The sequence below is a fragment of the Phallusia mammillata genome, chromosome 2, assembly GCF_965637545.1.
Source record: "Phallusia mammillata chromosome 2, kaPhaMamm4.hap1.1, whole genome shotgun sequence".
NCBI lineage: Eukaryota > Metazoa > Chordata > Ascidiacea > Phlebobranchia > Ascidiidae > Phallusia > Phallusia mammillata.
The window spans coordinates 14,535,894-14,557,538 of NC_137253.1; the positions used below are offsets into that span (position 1 = coordinate 14,535,894).

Sequence of the window (21,645 nt, forward strand, 5' to 3'; positions counted from 1 at the left end):
AAATGGAATGAGCAGAACTCAAACATTTGGTTGATTGGTTCCTGTTTAGACTGCTTAGTTTACGAGTGTTGCAACTAGTAGTGGGATAAAAACTCCAAAAAAAAAACTCCAAATTTTAAGTGGCGTTTGACAGGTGATACTTTTCATCATGGCAAGCGCTTTGGCAACTGAAATGTACTATTGTTACACTTGTGATCAAAGAATCTCTCCCATTACTGAGGTGAGGTACTATTTAATTATCAATGCAATCGTTATGTACCAATGCAATATACATGTGCTTGTGGAAACTTACTAACAATGTTGAGCTATACCCAGCAAACTCCAGCAGTCTGTTTGTTCCAGCAGGTTTACAAATGCCCTGAAAATGATTTAGGCATTAAAAAGCGTTGTAAAAATAGTAAGTTGTTACCTCTTATGGCCTCATAGAGCAGAACTTTCTGGAGGTCCGCCAAACTTCCTAATAACCATTGAAGTATTGAACCTTATATGATTGCCTTTACCTCTATGACAGTAAGCAATTTCATATTATTGCCAATCGAAACATCTCCTCCTTCAGGATTTGTGTTGTTAGTTACACAGTCTGTTTTGTAAAAGAATGGCTGTCTGCATAAAAAAGCACATCAGCAAATAAACTAAATATTTTATTGCAGGAAATTTTATGCCCAAACTGCAATACAGGGTTTGTTGAGCAAGTTCATGATGAGCAAGTTCATGATGCAAATAGGTAATCAAATTTGTACATAGTTTACAAACCCTGTACTGCCTTGTATAAATGCATGCTATTTAACTTTAACATTGCTTGTGTTGTTTGACTTGGTTTTTGAAAACTGTCCTTTTCTAGTAGATTACTTTAAAAACACTAGTATGATTGGGTGGGAATTGCCAGAAACCAGTGTTTCTAAACCTCTGGTTTAAAAATATGCTAGCCTGGTTGAGAAAATAGGCCTATTTTTTTGCTCAACCCATTCAAACAGGATTTAGATCCAGGGGTGGCCAACCCGCGGCTCACGAGCCACATGCGGCTCTTTGCCTGGTTTTATGTGGCTCTTACGTTGTTGTCGAAGTTTTAGGCCATCGCTAAATTTGGTTAGTTTGTGGCGATCTGGCACAAACTCGCTAAATGTAAAGTAAACCTATTACAATTTTCCTTTGGAACAAACTTACTATCGGTATGGCCACAAACCTTGCCTTGAAACTGTAGCAAATGGCTTGATTATGACGACAAATATCCAATTGTTAAACAATGAATGATTGCTCGTTATTGCGTATAATGCAAATGAGACACAAAGCAGCAGCAATATTTACAATACCGTGTTCCGAAATAAATAATGTGTTAATCCGTTGTTTTTCGGGTTATGACCAAAGTTAAAATTTATGGGCAGTTTGTATCCTGGTCTTGGGTCTGATTTGAGCGATTGATGGTGTTGCATGCATTAGTGACGTCCCTTGCATTTTTGTAAAACTCCACGCATATGCATGGGACGCATGCCCATTAGATGAAAATATCGCAAAGTTTCTCATCAGGGACGAGCTTGAGAGCAAACAATTTCTATTAAGTTAGCCTTCAAAATGGCAGAGAAAACATATTTTAGTGCGAAACCAGACATGAATTTTATCGCCTGTTTGTTTATGCAATTCGTTGAATCATAGTAATTACATAAATGTATGTAAAGACTATGGTTGAATTGAGTGTTTGTGTGTGTCAGACAGTGCAAACCATTTATTGTTGAAAGTAACTGGATTGTGGTCTGTACAGGCGAAATTGTGTGTGAGAGTATAATGTGGCTGTTTGTGGTAACCCAATTAAGAAATGTGGCTCTTTGTGGTAACATGGTAAAAAATGTGGCTCTTTGTCTTTGACCGGTTGGCCACCCCTGATTTAGGCGGTGCATAGCGATAGATAAGTCGTTGAGTGGTACACAATCCTTATAAGGTTAAGAACTACTGACCTAAACCATAGTTTCTCCAACTTTCACCCCTATAAGTAACCTCATTACAGATTTTTGTGTTAAAACTGACCCCCAAGTTCCCTGAACTGCCTAATTTCGCACACCTCTTTTGGCTCACTTTTATTTGTCCAAAAGCATGTATAGTTTTTTCACTGCATATAATTATATAAAGCATTTTAGTTTTAGAGAAATCTGGAATATAGTGTATATTTGGGTTTCTGGTCCACTAACAAACATTTGTTTTGCCAAAAAAGTTTGACCCATATTATTTGCACACATTTGTTGCATTATATACATAAGTAAGCTGCAAACAGGTTGTTCTGATGTTTTTTTTATTCATACTTTATTTTAAAAACAACTGTTTAAAATCGTTTTTTACAGTGATCCATTACATGATGAAATGGAACAAGACAATGCAAGTGGCAACCCTGTACCACCCCAGCCAGGATCAATGTCAAATCAAGATGTAAGCTTTTCTGAAAGTTGTATTGTAGCCAAATCAACTGTTATGATCACACTCACAATGTTTTTGTCAGGTTAAGATCACACAACTCAAACTCACAGTTTTTTTATTGTGTTGATGCTGTTTCATGCTTTGTATCTTAAACTTACTCTCCAGGACTAAACAGCCAACTTTAAAAACAAAAAAATTGATACTTGTTTCAAACTTGTATGTTTATGTTACTCTAATTTACTCCATAAACAAGTTTTATAAAAAAATAGTCTATTGCAAGCAAGATTTCCAGCCTTAATGCAAGTTACTATGGACTGTGTTAAGCAGTTTATGTGATGAATAAACCCTATTAATGTTTGCCATAAGATTTGCTTTACAAATAACTCAACATTCATTTTGTATTGGTGCAGATGTTAAACATGTTCACCACATTTTTCGGTACACTGCCATTACATATGCAAGAATATCCTCAGTCTAGTACCCAACCTGGTAAGTGCATTTCTAATAAAAATGTAAAACATGTAAAGTAGTGAGAGTGTTACAACATATTATCTTTTTGTAAGGTCCTGGGCCAGCACGTTTTCCTCGGCAAGCTGCCAGAACTGCAAGTGATGCTGGTGGGTGAATTTTTTTTGTAATAAGTGTTAGTTTAAAACAAAATCAACATTATGTGTACCAAAAATAAGTACCATATAAAATACACTTACATATATTTGTTGTTGTACTTTAAAGTTTTAACATGCTAATTAATAGGGATGCGCCGAGCCGAGCCAGAACCCGAGTACTCGGTACCGAGCATCGCTGTTTTTAATGCTCGGTGCTCGGCCGAGCAGTTGCACAAACTGACCCGAGCGTTAAATTTGCATATTCATGCCCTGCTGACATACGTAACTATTGTTCTAAAGGGTGTCTATAAACAAAACCGATTGATTTTTTTAATGTATTAGATGGTGGAAAAACGCGTACCTTATGGGTATGTACAGCTTAATAAAACACCGCCGGTGACGTAAGAGACCTTGTAGAGCTAAAACATAGAAAGGGGATTTTTTGTGACGTCAAAATGCACCGAGCGTGCTCGGCCGAGCACCGAGCATTAAACTGAGATGCTCGGTGCTCGACCAAACAGAACATTTGCAGTTTTGGCACATCCCTACTAATTAATTAAAATTTTGCAATAAAAAAGCGTAAACATTGTTATAGGGTAAAATACCTGGGTCCTTAGAGCAAAAGAAATTCTTTCTAACTCCATTTATTTTAAATTGTTGGGCTTTTGGGCTTTTTGTAATGTGTACAAGGTGGACTCTGCTTAGTAATCTAAGAAAAAATAAAGATGTTTTGCTTTCTATTGTATACAAACCTTATAATGCTTTATTTTTTATGTTTACAAAATCTGCTGGATTTTTTCGAATAAGTTTGTTATTATTTTAGTGCCATATACTGGGCCTGGTTTAAACGGCACAGTACCTCAAAATTCTGAAGAAAACCCTGCCAGACCTAGTGCCTTTGTGACAAGAAGAAGAAGTTTAAACAGTCGCCAACCCCGCTCATTTATCGATGAGTAAGTTGTTTCTATTGTTAACAAACATAAGAATATAGAAGTAGCAAGTCTCTCAATATTTGCAGTCTCTGTTAAAACAAGTAGAACGTATTGTTTGGTATTGCTTAGTTTTTCTGTTAGGATAAGGCATCGATTGTTTACTATCACACTGTCAAGATTACTTTTATGTTGGTGTTCATTTTTTAATTAGGGTTATACCAACGTTAAAGCAGTTCTATAAATATATATTTCTTTGCTGTTGTGCAAACAACTCAACTCACTGTTCTACAAAAACCTTCTCATGAAATATCATATTACAACATGGTGTTTGTCTTAGTGTGTTGCACAGCGCTATGGGGGCAGATCATCAAATCCAGTTTCCATTTGGAGGTGGAATATTTCCTCAATGGTAAGTTTGATATGCCATTCCATTTTCTGATCACGGAAAGAGAAAGTTTGTTTGTTGGTGTAATTGTAGATGAATATGTTTGTATTTGCTGGTAGAAGTTTTATCAAACTTTGCCATTTTGTGAAACTCATCATAATGGTATTTGTACTAAAAATAAATTTATGTTTAAAAGGAGCAAAAATCTCCCTTATAACTAAATTTTAGTTATTTGTGGTATTGTTTGTGTGTGTTAATAAGAATCTTTATTTTAGGAATTTTATGGAACTCCACGGTAACAGTGGAGATTATGCATGGGGACCAAGTGGCCTGGATGACATAATTTCACAGGTGAGTTAGTGCAAATTATCACAATGCCTTGATATTAAAAATAAGAAAACAATTGTTTAACCATGAGTTTTAAATTTTGTTTTATTTAAGCATGGGATGATACAAAAAATAATAAACATAATACAAAAATGAAATAGCTAGTTATCACAAACAAAATAATTGTACACGTGAGTAAGTAAACCATGGTTCTTTTTTGGGATTTCTTAGGATGCCAATAAAGTACATGCTGTTTGCAATAAAGGATAAAATCAATAGTATTCTATGCAGCACCAGGCTGCCTTTTGCATTGATTTAAGTGGGCTAGCAATTGTTTGAGGGGAACGGGGAAGTACAGTTGATGTTATTATGCTCCAACTTATTTTTGTTGGTTTAATAATGGAACGTGTACCATATGTCAAAACATGATTGTCGTATAGCGCTGATTGCTGGTGAGATGTGCAACAGTTTATTTGCCACTAGGTGTCGCTTACGGACCAACCTTGCACAAAATTAACCCTTGGAAATATTTACGTACTTGCCGCAAACGGGATAAGAGGTTTTGTTTTCTAATCATCTGTACTGGACTTACCACGCATTAGTTTTGTGACGTCACAATAGACTCTTGTGTTGCGCGGGTTCGCAGGAGGGTCAACAAGGTCGCTTGAGAGCTGTGTGTATTGTAGCCCTGTCCTAACAGATAACCTATCTGTGTTAAGAGGCAGCAGCCCGCACTTACGGCAAAGTATGTTCGCTTTTGAGGATAGGAAACTTTTTGATGCAATGTTGACATTGGCAAGTCGCCTAAAATTGGTAGGTTTCTTGGTATTTTCATCAACATAATAGGAAAGGTTGTTATTTTTCTCGGGTGAATACATTTTACGTTGTTAATTTACCAGTGTAGCAAACGAAATAGGTCCTGCTTCTATTTCTTAGATGCAATAATGTGTATTTTAGGAAGGTCTTAACTGGGAATGTGCAGTCAACTTAGAAATGTATTGATACTATGCTTGGATAGGTTTTGCATGTTATTGCCTACGTGCCATTAAAACGATGTGCTAATATGCACATAACTTTGGACGCCTGTTCAGCCGTGCAAAATGTATGACGTCTTAGGCAATGTTACACAAATAAATCAGTCGTTTGGCATGCGCTCTACTGCTGTCTCGTTGTATTGATATTATGTGGATTTGTTAAAATACCAGTGTTTGGATTGAAAACAGTCCTGCACCATTTGTACACGTTGTGTACTTAGTAGCACTTACAACCGTTGCTTACGTATCACCAGACATGTTGATTTGATGGAACCTGCGCTATTGTTGCCTTCATTGGTGTTTTGTAACAATGAACTTGAACAGCTGAACCGGTAAATTAAAATTTTCATAGCTTTTACAAACATTTCGTGCTGTCAATCAAAACGACCTTGATCCTTATTTGGCCGAATGCGGTACTTGACAGAGGTGTAAGGTTGTCAAATTCATTTCAAATTCGGTAACGTTGATATGGAGATGTATTAATTAGTTTAGATGCAGAAGGTTTGGAAGCATAAGCTCGAATTTCATAGAAATGGAAAAATAATGACCTTTATGTTGTAAATTGTTTTGCGTTTATGGATTTATGCTGTTTAATATATAATGTGTCTTTATTTTCCTTCCTGCTAATCCTATATTACAACTAAAACGATACGCTAAATAAAAATTGTGTGTAGCTCAGGGGTGGCCATCTTTTGAAACAATGGGCCATTTTAGACAATAAAAAAATGCTGCAGTTTCTAAGTCGCGATAGTAACACGATGTTCAAAACACATCAAGTCTGCAGTACTTCGAGCGTAAGACAGATAATTGCTTTTGATTTGATGTAAAGTTTTTTTTCAGCAGTGGTTATAGCTGCACAAGCGACTGCAAAAAGTCCAACGGTTTGTAACTGCTGAGCTAGATGAACATCTCAAATGGCCGTGTTTAGCTGGGCATTAGAAAGCTTCTCGTTGACACGATTTGCTAATAGTAGCAAATTAAACTTGAATTTCGGGGCCCAGTTTAAATTATGTTCTGTTCATTTGGTTTTCCATATGCTATCACCAGACTTAGATAGAAACGAACTCGTGCCAAGTCAAGTCTCTACATTCTTCAGCCTGTCAAGTGGCAGCGCCCGCAAATCTGTGCAACATCTTGAGCAGAAGGGAGTGCCGGGAAAGCCCCTTTCTTATGCGTGACATGCCAACTTGACTTTGCCTGCATTCTGTTTATTGTTTGCATGCTACCCCCTTCGCAACAATGTTACCTCTCAATGACCCCTGCTTGAATGGTGACGTCAGAAGAGGAATTTTCGAGTTTAGTGGAATTTGTTACGCGATGCGTCACCTTATGTGGGTTCCTTTTTTGTTAAGAAAAGGAAACCGGAGAGAAATACAGTAAACAGTGCTAACTTTCCTTAACAAAAAAAGCGGTTTCAACCTTAAACTGATTTTGAATATAAAATGGTTATTTTAAGACGTTGCATCTCCTGTATTATTTTTCATCCAAAAATGACAGTTGTTGCTTTTAATAAGTTGTCTTTTGAAAAATACTCTTAGAAAGCAGATTTTAGCATTTGGATGCTTGAGATTTAAGTTTTTGTTTTTAGCAAAACAACAGCAACTGTTTAATATGTCGTAAAGTTTTAATAGCGAACCTGCAATTAACAAGTATCTAAATCGAAGTTGTCAATCACAATACAACTCAAGGAGGCTTACACAAGAACGATGTAAACCAAGTGCTCTTTCCATCTTTTGTCGAACAATGCCGCATTGTAGTTGCCACGGAAATTAAGTGTTTGTGACGTAATTATGGTCAATTATCCACTTTCGAACGAAGTCTTTGTGCTTTGCATTAACACTTTATGGTAATAAATAATTAGTTTTAAATTTGAGATGAAACTAAAGATTATTCTGGAGATAATGTTTATGATAATGTTTGCAAACTTTGACTTGATTCTGGTGCTGATTTTTGATTATTTGACTTTTCGTTTCTCTGTTTGATTTAAGAATTAACTACTTTGTTTATGACATTGTATTACAGTTTTTAGTGGAGCGTTCCTTGTGGCAGAGTACATTTCTGGTATCACATATCACCAAAGGCGTAGACCTTTTAAATTGATCTTTATCGTATGTTGTTTTATGGCTTAAAACAGTGTTTTTCAACCTTTTTTCAGCCACGGAACACTTCATGCATTACAATAGTGAAAGATCAACACGATTTTGTGGGTTGCGGACAGGTGCTTGTGTCGGCAGCATTGCAAACACGCAACAAAAACATGTTCCTATGTGCTCGTTAAGTGACGAAACGGCGCACGAATGAACCTGGAATAACCCCATAAACTGTGCACACGCCCGTCTTTAAAATTTGGTTTTGCCAGGTCAAGGGGTTAATCGTGAACTGCTGAACCTGATTGTGTCTGTAATAGCCGTGTATCGAGATTTGATTACAATGTGGTATTTGGCTAAAAACTCTCATCGTTACATAACGCATCCTTGAACCTGACGTGCGTTGAAGTTGCGATTTCGGGTTTCTAATGGGCCAAAGTGATATTGTGGATGTTTTGGGCTCAATAAACTATTGGCGGAAGGTCAGGTGACCACATTGGCCAATCACAGCAAACTGCGGTACCAATCTTGGCACGTTGAGATAAATCTGCTTCCACAGCAGGGGCGTTTCACGCACGATTCTCGGTTGTTTACATACAGATTACAAACTCGACCCTGTAGCAGTTTTTTGGGGAAAAACGAAAGCACCTCTGATGAAGACTTCTCTGTCCTCTCGTGATCGGTCCTAAAGACTAAGATTATTACCATCAAAGGTTTCTATTGTCTAAAACCGCAACCTCCTAATCTTTGTTATACTCTCCTGTTCGAAACTGTTTTAAATTTAAAAAGTTTTCTTTACCTATCGGATAGGTAGGTCCTATCCTATAACGTCAGTGGTCACCTTTTTACCATATACTTTACTAAGGTTTGGTTTTACTTTATGTATGAACATACGTTTTATGTTCTTAACTTGATGTGACGTGGTGACTCATTCTGCTAACAAAGTACTTTTTCACAATTTAAAGCTTGTATGGTTCGGTTTTGTCATCGGGGACCCAATACAACAAATCCTTTGTTTTTTGTGCAAGCGTAGGGTCGTTAGTCCTGCTGCTGTCTCTAAAATGTGTTTGTTCTGAGCAAAGATTTTGGTGCTCTGAACAACTCAGTTTTTTGTGCACTTTATGTTTGCTTGCTTGGTTACCTTTGATTTGACCCTATGAGCTAACACCGCGTGTTGACGTTTCCTAAACCCAGTAAATATGTTTGCGTGTGCCGAAAAAGGAACAACACCCCCCTAAAATTTACTAAATTCGAGTCCTAACTAGAGGTTTAAATTTATTTTTGTGACCTTTTAAAGTTGAACGTAAGATAAAGCTATTTATTCGCACTGCGTAACGACAATGAACTTACATTTGCAATTGAGTCGGCTAGTAATAGACATTGGGTCCAGAAGGTACGTAGGAACTTTTTAGGTTTCGCTGTTATATTAAATGTAAAATTAAAGCCCTAAAAATTAAAAATAAAGATTTTGAAGGTTTCGATAGGTTACATTAAAACTGAAGACTACAAGCAAGCTGAAAAACCTGAAAGGCTTTTAAACTGGCTGTATAGTGTATCTGACGATGAACGTTGGTGACTTGTGAAATATGTTCTTGTGCCACACAGCAACAGCAGAGTAGTGATTGTTAGGGGTTACTTTTCATTGTCCAGTCCGTAATCTCACACTTGACAACGTGAATGTTGAACGAGCAGCAAAATAGCGGGAACAAAACTTGCCTAATCCTTACGAGTTGCTGTTATGACGTAATCATGCTCGTTAACGCCCCATTGACTTTGCGATGACTGTTTTTCAGCCTATTTACTAAAAGACCCCGCCTGTGTAGGTGTATGAATTTTTTGTGTTAATCTTTTCGTTTTCAGGCATCACCTGGTTGTTACTTAAGATCTAACAAAACAGGCATTTTGTTGGATGTATATATTCCATGTAAATTCATTGACTGATTGTATTACTTCAGAAAATATGTCTCATTCTCAGTTATATATTGTCATAAACAGTGATCGTCAATGACCATGCTGTCTGTTGGAGGGTCTGATATTGTTCAGTATAATCACTCTCAGTGGTGTTGTATTTAGTTGCGCTAGTTTTTGAAACGTGCGTAAGGCCATGTTCTCATTACCGCTTCACTGATTTTCTTGTTGACTTAGGCAAGTTTTGAGCACTTAAGCCCAAAGTAGTCTGCATGATAAATTGCAAAGAAAGGATACATTATTGTTTCTGTGTGGCATAAATTATCATAAAACATGTGTTTGTAGTTCCTGACATAGCAGTAAGGTGCGGCCAGGTAAGAGGTTCAGTTAGAGTTGGACTATATTGCAAAAAAAGACAATTTGTGGACAGAATTAAACGCAGTACTATACTGTGACCTTATATCGAAGAGGTCGCGCGTGTTTACTTGCTTTAAGGTTTAAGTGACGTCATAAGAGGAATAATTGTAATGTCATAACAGACTACAAGAATCAGCCTCTGTAACAGGGTGGTGACCGACAGATCTGTCTTTACTTGTCAAATATACAAAATATACTCAAAAAGAGCGGCAGGCGATCAGCGTCAGTGTAAAGTTTTATTTGAAAAAGAAATATTAATTTCGCTTATTAAGGCATCATCAGTTTCTGTCTTATTCAAATAGATTCTATTCAAATAGAGTCATAAGAGGAATTCCTAGTTTATTACGATGCAGTTGTAAGATTTGGGTATTTGGAGTGCGTCATTTTGCGCACGGCTAATTTTGTGCGAAATAAATCGACAACAACAACTTTTAGCCAAAAACGGAGTTTTTTTGTTTTCCCCTTTTTATCCATTTAAATTTTCAACTACCTAACAGTTCAGGTTCTGGATTTTGCCAGGTGTGGACTTTGGTGGATCGTGAAATATGAACAAGTCACAGCGCAAATATAAACTGCAATCAGTTTGTACTTTGGAAACGTAAATCTCGTAATATACAGGGTTACTCCGGGTCAGTAAAACTACAAAATGCAAGTGTAAATATTTGGCTCAACCGGTTGACTTTACTGCGTAGATGCTCGCAGATGAATTTGATTAAATACAATACGTATATTTTTACCTTGTTGCGTTTGGCACAAATCCAATGCATTTCAACTGAACTTGTACGCCAGTGGTTCTCAAACTTTTTTGACCGCGACCCAAATCTGAGTTTTATGAACATCTCAAGACCCAAGTCTCAAACATCAAAAAAATGTATACTTTTTTGATATGCATGAAATAGAAAAAGACACAGACAACCAGTTGTAGTACACAGTACTATGAAACAATTTATTACAAACAAATGATTTATTTTTCTTAATTGGATTGACAAAACTGCAATTTTTCCTCCATAATATCTTCAATGCAAGGCTCTATTTTGCATTCGGGAGACCACTTGATATTTTATATTTAGTGAAAGGTCTGTGATTCGACTGTTCGATAACGAGACTGATTGCAATTTCAAGGTCACGTCGTCGCCGCTTAGGAATCTGGCCATGTCAAAATGGCTGCAGGCTTAACACATTGTAGGTTTGCAGCACCATGATCATTGATAAAAGTGAATCCTAATTTTAAAAAAATGTTTCCCTTTTACGAATACTTACGCATCCTTAAACGCTAACTGTTACATCTCCACGTTGTGTTTGGCATGACCAACTTGTCCTATTATTTCCCCTGCTATAACGTAACAATCGCCATGTGCGTTACAGTAAAATTGAAAGGCTATTGTTGGCATGTTGCAGTGATTGGTTCATTTTACTGTACAGCGTGGTCGAGTGAGGTGACTTTATTACTGCATAAGGTAAATTCGTTTGTGTTTAATTAATGCCGCAAGAGTTCGTTCCTTTGGGCCGAATAGAATCACCACAGCGCGACCCATATTTTGACCCTGCGCGACCCATGTTTGGGTCGCGACCCATACTTTGAGAACCACTGCTGTACAGCGTGGTCGAGTGAGGTGACTTTATTACTGCATAAGGTAAATTCGTTTGTGTTTAATTAATGCCGCAAGAGTTCGTTCCTTTGGGTCGAATAGAATCACCACAGCGCGACCCATATTTTGACCCTGCGCGACCCATGTTTGGGTCGCGACCCATACTTTGAGAACCACTGTTGTACGCGAATAAATACAATGCGTAGTATTACAGTGCCACTAACAGCAGCTGCAAGGGGGTCAAGTTTAGAGAGCCTTTTTAGCAAATGCGCTATTGTTGAAGGTTTTGCGGAGTATGATTGAAGCTTTCGATACCTTTGTCTTTAGGAAAAGCGTAAAATATAACCTTCTTATTTTCACCACTTAATTCTAGTTGTAATTCAAGCCTTTATCAGCAATTATAAGCTTTTTACGTTGAAATAATATTTTATGGAAACGTAATGTGATTGTTGTGTTTTAGACAGCTCCGTTTCACTTAAAAACGAGAATTGATCCAAAAATGTACTTGGGAGCAAAACAATTTTGACTTTGCAGCAGTAATGAATTGTTTCTTGCAACAAACCTAGCTAGAGCATGAAAAGCAAAAGGCATTTATGTTTTCAACGCCTTAAATGAAAAACGACAGCAGTTAACGATGTGTGCTCAGCGTACAATGCAAACACATACCAAAGAATGTCGAACATACAAGTCAAGAGCCGCACGTTTATAACCACCTCGATCGCAAAAAATGAACTCAAGGCCTGTTTGCCTGCACCCTGAACCTTTGTGAATTGCCTTAACGACGCCATGCGTGGGTTTTTCGTCACTTCTGCAATTCTGGAAAGTGGCATTCCGCTTGCGGTTCATTGCGAGGTCATACTGTCTCGCGACCTGCATGGCGTCGTGTCGGAAATAGGATAAGCCGCGTGCCAGCGCCGTTGTGACGTGATTTCAGTTGCCTTGTTTTGAGGAAAGTTGGTTCTAGCAAGCGATCGGTTTAGTCTTAAATCTCAGATTTGTTGATTTGATCAGATTTCGCATACACTTAAACTGCATCAATGAAAATGTTACCGAGCATGCAGTAGCTTTGCATATGAAAGCACGTTGTACCAAATTGTGCAGGGCGAAGTGTTAAGAATTTTGTTAAAGTTAAATCAGTTTTTTAACAGTGGGAAATCTAAGATGTGTTTAATTGGAATATAAACTTGTGGATTATCGAGGTACTAGAAAGACACGGTTTCGAGATACAACACATTTTTTTAGTATTTTTACCGACAAAACATTTTTTGAATGCTTGTTGCAGTTTCTGAAAAGTTTGGGTTTCTGCTTAGTTTGCTTTCCAGGAATTGTTTGAAATTGCTTGTCTAAACTCCTCGACTTGAACTGACTGCATATATCGCAAATATCATGGGTTTGGGGTGTAGAATTGGATAAGGCCTCTAACTCCTTTGCCATTTACGGGAGTTCATCAATGGGTTAACTAAGACTCAAGCGATTAAGTTAATGTTTGCGATCCGTAACATTAGATATGGAGAAAATCCATTGTTGCATTTTATAAGTCGATCTCCCGGGCTGATAGAGTCAAGATTGGTGATTAGTGATTACGTATATTGAGTTGTGTACTTACGTATGTATTGTTGTACATGTTTGTCATGTCAAGGGCTGTGTCACTCATTGAACCTGCGGCGTGATTGTGAATTCGTAAACATTTTTTGAGACAACGATTGACTTAGATCAAAACCACGTGACAAATTGAAATATTTCTGGGCTTGTTTGTCATATATTCCTTTTATTCTACTTATGTTATGGGAACCAATAAGGTTTTCAACTTGTAACAAGGGCACACAGAGACAATTTACTTTTTACTACCTGATAAACGCTTACCGCTTGTGTGTGAATGGCTAGATTGGTATCAGGGATGGGCAAAGGTTGAAGTTGGGTTCATCCAGATGATTCGGAAAAGAATAGTTCAGCAGATTCAAACGTAAACTTCGAGGTGTGGCATGAAAGTTTAGTCATAACATCCCATGATAGTTTTAATAACATCAATGACCCGAGACTTTTGCTTTTTGTGTCCAATGTTAATATCATATAACAGACTATTGGGATCAGCTGGTCCGCTCTTCGCGATTTATTTGGATATGTATAGTGGGTTTGTGATATGGTAAACACGAAACATGCGAGCCCAAGCTGTAGGCATTTAAAGTTTATATATATCGAACCCACAGGTTTAGTGTAGGGATCCTGTGGAATATATGATACATCGGTAACAGCCACTATAACTCACCTTGTTTCAAAAACTGCAACAACCCAAAATTGCGAAGATCAAAAAATAGGCACAATGAATCCTTTTTTATGAAAGTACAAAAATTACGTGCAGGTTGTGATTTATGCGATTGGTTGTCAAGTTAGAACAATGTTTAAAATTTCAAATGCTAAAATTCCTTTAAATGAGCACATTTGGCCAAACTGTTGCGGTGGTGTGATTCTTAGGTACATGACTACTTTATACCAAGCGAAGATAATCTGTATTTAATTAATGCGGATGTGCTATATAATATTAGCCTGGAGATACACAACCTACGCACCGTATCCGAGGAATCATTACCTCGCATATGCCAGTTACCATATATACCCAGCTTTTCGTCTATAACTTAATCGCCTCGTCACGTCTCAAGCAGATTTGTGTAAGGTTTTCGAAAACCGTAGCGTACCTCATCTAACTTATTTGCGTTTTATTCTTGGGTTGGTTACCTTCGGAGAGAGCTCGCTGTCAACATAAGCACTCTAATCGTATGCGATTCATTAACATACCTTCACGATGTGTTGTGCCACAACAAGAGCCCGGCGCTTCCGTTCCGCGAAAACTTGCTGTTCTCAACCCGAGTTCTAGTCAACTTGGCGTCGACTAGGTAGAATGTAAGCAAATATGATGTAATGAAAAAGTAAATCGTGTTATTTTTGGCGGTAACTTGTAGTTGACCAATGCGGATGACTTATTTAGCATAATGCGTTCTATTTTTACTAAAATTTGGATAATTATTACACTGACAAGGCAACATTGTTTTGTTTTTATTATTTTAAATGAATATTTGAATATATAAATACAAAATATGACAACATGTACAATGTTTTGCCCAATCCACTGATATATGTTTTAGTTTTATTAGTTTTCATGGTGTATGTCATGCAGCAACGTTAAAATAGATTATTTCTAAATGGGATCTTGCAATAGACTAATCTGTCCTCCCAAAGAAACACTACATGCAAAGTAAGTCAATCCCACATTAAAAGTTACCATGTTTGCCGAAAAATTGGTTAAAAGTATTTTGTTGAATTAATGAGGTTTTAATAATGTACACAATCGTGCCAATGTCCTAACCTCAAAATCTTAATTGGATATTTGTTTGCCGTCAACCTCGCCATCGGTTAAAGTCCATCCTGTCCTTGCAAAAATGCGACCTTGACAACAAACATTTTTGATCCTTATCGCATCTGGTTATTCCCCCGGATTACGTATTTGTCGTGTGACGTTTGAATTTGAATGCTCGTTTCGATCCTTGCTGTGCGATTTAGCCCTTGATGGTTGCGAACGTTTTTCCTAATTAAGTGAAAAGGGGGATTTTGTCAAAGCAAATTTAGCAAAGCGTTGGAATTCAGCTATTGTCGTGCCATCGTGAGGCATTTAGATTTGTAATCGACAAGCTTATTTGGTGATCTTTCGATAAACAAATTTGAATAAAAACCGGATTTTTATCAGAACAGTTCCCTGAAACTTATTTGCGATTCTAATTTTCTTTTTATGACATGATGTTTTGAGCATTTGGTGTAAAACTATATGAGGTAATGGCAGAAAAACGTCTTAAATGGTGTTATGTTCTGTAAGTGGAAGCAATAATTAGCATACATTTAGATGGTTACCAACATAGTTTTGCACATGTTTACGCCACGTAAAACTTCTGAGAAAAAGATAAACTAAACGCTAATTTTTGTAGTTGTAGATTGTCTTGGGCCCATGAATTTTGCATGTAAAAGTTTCAAAAGCAAAATAAGATTAACTTGGTGATGGCATACCCCAGTCGGCTTATCGGATTTATCTTAGTTGTTTGCTGATAGTTAGTAAGTCGTAGACATGCTTGTATCGAATATGTGTTTGTTAACTACTGTATTAGACACTCACTGTTTTATAAACTGCGCTGATACAAAAATCGTTAACACTGTCTGTAGGTGTGTATGTGTTTTATAACTTTTAGTTGTATTCTTGTTAGGTTTTTTTTATTTATTCCTTTTTGTTATATATTTATGTTTAGAGCATTTTAGCTGGTAATTTACCAAAAAAACACAGCTGTAAAAACTGTCAATAAGTACAGCGTCATAAAGGGAAATACGAAACCTAATAAAGCGAACTTGTAATCGTGGGCTTTCAAGCCTTGACCTTCGCTCGTGACCTTGAGAAAGCAACGGCAGCGTGCTCTCATCGGAAAAAAGGCGCCAAGACAAAAGACCGGGAGCGAGGCGTCGGGTAGTCATTTTTAAACGGATCATACTGGACGAACAGTCAAATCAAGAACTTTAGTTTCAAAACCATGGTATCTGTACCGGATTGCCTTGAACGCATTTCTGCTGTATTGCAGTTACTTGGTCAGTTGGACAACGCAGGACCACCTCCAGCAAGCGAACAAACGATCAACGGATTGCCAACAATTCATGTCGACCAACCTCTCGTCGGTGGGTACATTGGTGTTATGTTTTTGTTTAAATTTGTGCAGCTGTTTTCAAATTGTACGATTAAGAAGTTGTAACTTGCCGTATGTCATTATTTCATGAACAGATACGGTTATTAAAGACATTTGATACTATTTGCTTAATTTCCCTTGTTACAAACATGTGAAAAATTAATGTTCTTTACTTGGTACGTCCAGTATTAAATTCTTAAAAGAGTTTACACCTAATAGTAAGTCGCTTCTATTTTACTTTAAATTTAAATGATGGAATAATGTTTTTTATATGACAGCTTAATAAATATGTGTGGTTAAAATAGTTTAAATCAGGGATGGGCAACCTTTGTTACTGTAGGGCCAATCATGAATGTCAAAATTGGATCGCGGGCTGCACATGTGCATAACACAAAGTGATTTTGCTTTGTTTCTTACCAAATATGCTGAACTACAAGTATAATTCGTATTTGATTCAAGTCACATTTTGCCAGATCGCAGAAAACTAGCACCAGGCGCATTAATCAGCTAAAAAATATGTAATAATTGAACTCGTTTGCCAGTATTTTTGAAATCCAAGCGTCTTTGCGGTCCGCACAACCTTTAATGAAGGGCCGCAGGTTGCCCACCCCTGGTTTAAATAATGACAGGAAATAATGTTCCCAGCGTTTGCTGGTGTCCGTTGGACAAATTTGCTAACATTGTTTAACCCTTCCCTGTGCGGTAAAACACAAACACGTCGCATCCACTTGTGTAGTAGACTGGTGTCATTGTGGTGAAGTCATGTGGGCAATGTTTGGTTCAAGAGTTCAATGCTTTACTAATAAGGCTTGTAGGCTTTTTACATACAATTCTGTGGGGATCTGTGTACGTGACTTAGCTTCATTTTCTTAAATTTACCTAATTGCATGTTGTATTAAGTCTAATATAGTCTGTAAATCTTAAAACAAAAACTACCATTGAACAATTCTATCTATATAAATTAGGCTGGTTTCATTTCGGACATTTTAATTACATCAGTAACACTTGACGCTGCCAATTAATCTCCATACCTCATCTTAGATCATACATTAGTTCAGTTATCCTGCACTGTTCAACCAAGACGCTTTGTGTCCATTGTGTGACTGTTGAATTGAATAGGCCTCTGTTTTTTGATAAATGTGCTGTGGCTTGAGTAATGATGGGACATTGACAAAATACGTCATAACATTTGTAGCAAAAATGAACTGGGAAAGATTTGTACTGGAAGTTATAAGTGGTAATTTAAGTGAATGTAAAACATTTTTTGTTTGATAGCTAGTTTGCCTTTCATAATTAACTTAAGTTTAAAGAGTACAATTAGCTATTTACACGAAAAAGCACCATCGAATTTGTGAGTTCACACAAATATGTTTCAAGTCTTAAACTGAAATAGCCGAAGGTTGATTCCTTGCCCGTTGTGAAGCCGGAGTGAAATCGAAACCAGGCATTTCCACGAAAATAAATTCGCCGCCCTTTGCTTGCCGTCGCTGTGAACTTTCGGCGACCCAGCGCGCTCGGAGTTCACCTAAAGTTCGCCACTTCTTCGCATCTCCCCCAGCTTGTGCCGTCTTGTTTACGGATGAGCAACCGCGCGTTTCGCGATCCACGGGCGATAAGCAAAGGCCTCTGTGTGACGTCACACGTCTTCTCTATAAGGTGCCTGCTGCGGAGCCGCGTATTTTGACAAGGAGTTCACGACCTCGGAGGTCAGAAAAAGTTCATGCGGACGAACTGGAGTTCGAAAATTTGCTCTCGTGCCGAATTTCCAATGATTTGGCGTAAATATGTTTGCCCCAAGCGTCGACACGCGCGAATTGAGATGACACAAGTGAGGTCATTTGTTATTGGCACAGGTGCCGAATTTTAACATTGAACCATTTCTGTATTAGTAGCGTTCAGGTTAGTCACCCTAAAATGGCACATTTGAGAGCCATGAAATTTAGAAGGTTTAAATTGCAGTTTAGCAAAAATTTTGTCACGGGCGGTCTGTTTTTGAAACAGCGAACCACTCCCAAAATCGTTACTGTGTATCGTACCAAGTGATTTATAGCGTTCCATTGCTTGTGCACGCGTTCCCGTCGACCAACGCGAATCAACAAAGCGTATTGTGATGTCACAGTTGGTGTTTGGGTCACGCGGAGGTCAATCGTTTGTGCTTTACGACGGAACAAAGAGCGGCTGTTTGTTTGTCGGCTATTCAGGTCCCCTACCGGAATGGATTATAGCGGATTAGCTTGACTAAGTTCCTTTCGAAAAATGACAGCACAGCCATCATTTGACGATTTTGCAACATTGTTTTTCTTTTAAAAACAAATTGAACTATTCCGCCTTATAATATGAACTTTATCACCTTTATTTGCACTACAAGGAATATCTGGCCCAATTTCGTTTTAAAGGCATAATACATCCGCGAGTTCGTTAACTTATCCGCGCCCACAGAGTAAGCGTACCCGCATCGTATCGTCTTGAACCTCTGTCCCCGACTTGACACGGATTTGTGTGCGTTAAGATCGAGCAAGCGATATCTTAGGCCACAAGTAATGGAGAAACCGCGCCATGAGTCCATGACCTGATAGGTTCCGGGAAACGGCGCCGTCTCTCCTTCCAACGTTTTATAGACTTTTTACCGCAGCTATAGTAAAAGGTTGTGGTAATAAGTTTAATTTGCTTTTATGTTGTTCCAACAATTTAATGTCAATTAGTTTGGTCATTTAAAAAAAACAGTTTTGTCATATTTAAAGGAATAAATAGTAAAAGCGTTTCTGACCCAAACCAATATCCTGATGTCAAAAGCGCTATGACTCATCATTCAACTTGCACACTGCGAAATTGGTCCTTTGATTTCCAATAATACCACTCGGTCATATGTCGTCTGCTTCCACGTACCAGCCTCAAACCTCTTGACCGGTTTTCTGCGAAAATTTCGACCCGACCGTGGGTGCACTTGATACCTGCAGATCGCACCGCGATGCTTCTGGTTTTTCTCACGGCTTTTAATCAACTTTAAAGGTCCGTTTATTTTGTGAACAGCGGGAGTGGACTTGGGCCTTGCGTTTTCCTAGAAGACTCGTGAGCGTGTTTTGGCCTTGAATATAGTCTCTGCCCGTGCTGGCTGAGATTTGGAAGCGCTTTAGGCAAACGTAGACTAATGCTTGGTTGTGGATGCGTCGGTGCGTTGTGCTGTTTAAATTGCAACAGCTGATGCAGTCAACATTATTTTTACCATAATACAACTGTCCCAATTATTGTATGTTTGTTTGGTGTCTCGCAGTCAAGTTCATGATTCGCTTGGTTGTAAAATCGATGTTAAAATGTTTCATGAACTATGCCATCTGGAATCACATTTTTTTTATTTACACGGTAAACAAGGCTTTAAATCTGCTGTCCTGCATAGTAAGTACAAAGGTTATGGTTTTACCTTCTCTCTATGCCACCTTAGTTTGTTACCTGAAAGTTCATCTCACAGACGAACATCAGCAGGTCACGAACTTTGTGTGGCCAAATGAAAACCACAGCCAAAAAGTAACACGCCGCGAAATGCCAAAACTCGAAATACATTCTACCATTTATAACCTTTGTAAGACCCAGGAGCATGAACTCTGTGAGACATATTGAATCATCGCCTGTTTGTGGTGATACGACGCGTAGACAAGAATGCTGTTTACGTTTAAACTACATTCGTTCTATTCTCATTGTGATGTCACAACACGTACGGTAAAGTCACAACGGGCTTTCCCATATCTGTATATTTAGTGTTTGGTTGTATTTCCTTTGTTTCAATTTGGTGTTTCATTGTGAAAAAGCGCCATAGTTTATGTACGCCCAAAACAACGATGTTATTGGCCAAACTACGTTTTCTGAACAATTGTATAACAATGTGCAACCGCAGTTTTGCACTTGGTCCATGGGTATTTTCCAACATTGTTTATCAAATTTGATGATCTATTCTTTTTTAGTGTCCATTTGTATAGGTTGAAGCGCCCGAGGTTGTTTTAAACATAACAATTAGGTAATAGGCAGAAAATATGTTCATTTCGTTGAACATATAGTCCCAATTTAGAACTTAGAAAATACCAAAGCTGACATCATAGCTCATTTTACTGGCAAGTTGGCATTATCGTTACGTTGCTTTGCTCCCACAAAAATGTTGTTCTATTAGTATTCTGTACCAATTTGATTTTACTCACACTTTCATTATTGTTTGCAGATTCGGGCAAAGAATGTTCGGTGTGCATGGAAGCATTCAAACTCAAAGACGAGGCAAAGAAGTTGCCCTGTTCCCATTTTTTCCACATTCCATGCATTGAGCCCTGGCTTAAATTGGTGAGTGTTAACTTACGAACAGTTTTGAAATAGATTAATGTCGGTAGTTTTCCGACTGGTTGCAATATTTGGAAATGGAAAGTACGTTCCCTAGGAGTGTTTCGTATATTTATGCTGTAGAAATTAAACGCCAGAGGGCAATATACGTCATTGTACAAACAACTGATATGTCGCGACACCTTGCCGTTTGCTAGTGCCGGTTAAATCTTTTTTTTTTGATTAATTGCCCGAAACAGTGGCTGTTAACCTCAGTACGACGAAAAATGTATTCTCCAATTATAATGATGTAGTTTTAAGAAAACATTTTCGAAAGCCTGTGGAATATCGTAGCGGTATTTGCTGAGGTGAAGAACCGCTGTTTAAGATTTTTTGATATCATCAGCAGAAAACAACAGTCATTTTTGACAGTCGCTTGCATGTGTTAAACAATCGTACGATGCTTTGCAGCACAATACCTGTCCGATTTGTCGAAAACTAGTGGAGGATCCGCAGTGTGGACAACCTTCTTCATCATCATCCGCTGCTCCCAGTCAGTCAGGAACTGCGGGAGAAACCTCAGGGAACAATCCATTCAACTTCCACTTCTTCATGGGACCCGATGGCAACGACGAGGATCACACGTACGCCGAGTGATCGCGTCACCATGTGGTGAAGTACGAGATGCCAAACAGCCATGCGATGGCGCCAGAGAGATTATCCGCGTGAACCAAACCGTGGTTGGGGCAGAGTGGGGTAGCGTTGCGAATTTTACTGTTTCTTTCTGTTCTGCGGAGATGTGCCTGGTGGGAATGGAAAATCTAAGAAACACCATACCTCACGGCAGCCCTACTGTCGCTAAATTCCCGATTGGTGGGGAAAATAATATTACCCATTTAAAACGATATATCTCTAAAAATGCTGACGGTTAGGGCTATTTGGGT

At 38.1% G+C, this 21,645-nt stretch overlaps 1 protein-coding gene across 1 annotated transcript; it reads left to right on the forward strand.

The window, feature by feature from the left end:
* Positions 1–4: 4 nt before the first annotated feature.
* On the forward strand, positions 5–21,381 carry LOC145213746 (E3 ubiquitin-protein ligase RNF115-like). Its single transcript, XM_080082134.1, has 11 exons — positions 5–220; positions 651–724; positions 2,331–2,415; positions 2,814–2,892; positions 2,967–3,020; positions 3,832–3,961; positions 4,278–4,349; positions 4,601–4,676; positions 16,301–16,394; positions 20,610–20,725; positions 21,173–21,381. Exons 1-11 carry the CDS (start codon positions 149–151, stop codon positions 21,356–21,358), a joined length of 1,038 nt encoding a protein of 345 aa, XP_079938260.1. The 5' UTR covers positions 5–148; the 3' UTR covers positions 21,359–21,381.
* Positions 21,382–21,645: the final 264 nt, after the last annotated feature.

Bases quoted from the DNA above. Each gene is read 5' to 3' on its own strand.
- LOC145213746 (XM_080082134.1), top strand. From the start codon at position 149: ATGGCAAGCGCTTTGGCAACTGAAATGTACTATTGTTACACTTGTGAT. The intron at 4,677-16,300 runs GTGAGTTAGTGC...GCTGTATTGCAG, and splicing joins TGGATGACATAATTTCACAG to TTACTTGGTCAGTTGGACAA. The intron at 16,395-20,609 runs GTGGGTACATTG...TATTGTTTGCAG, and splicing joins TGTCGACCAACCTCTCGTCG to ATTCGGGCAAAGAATGTTCG.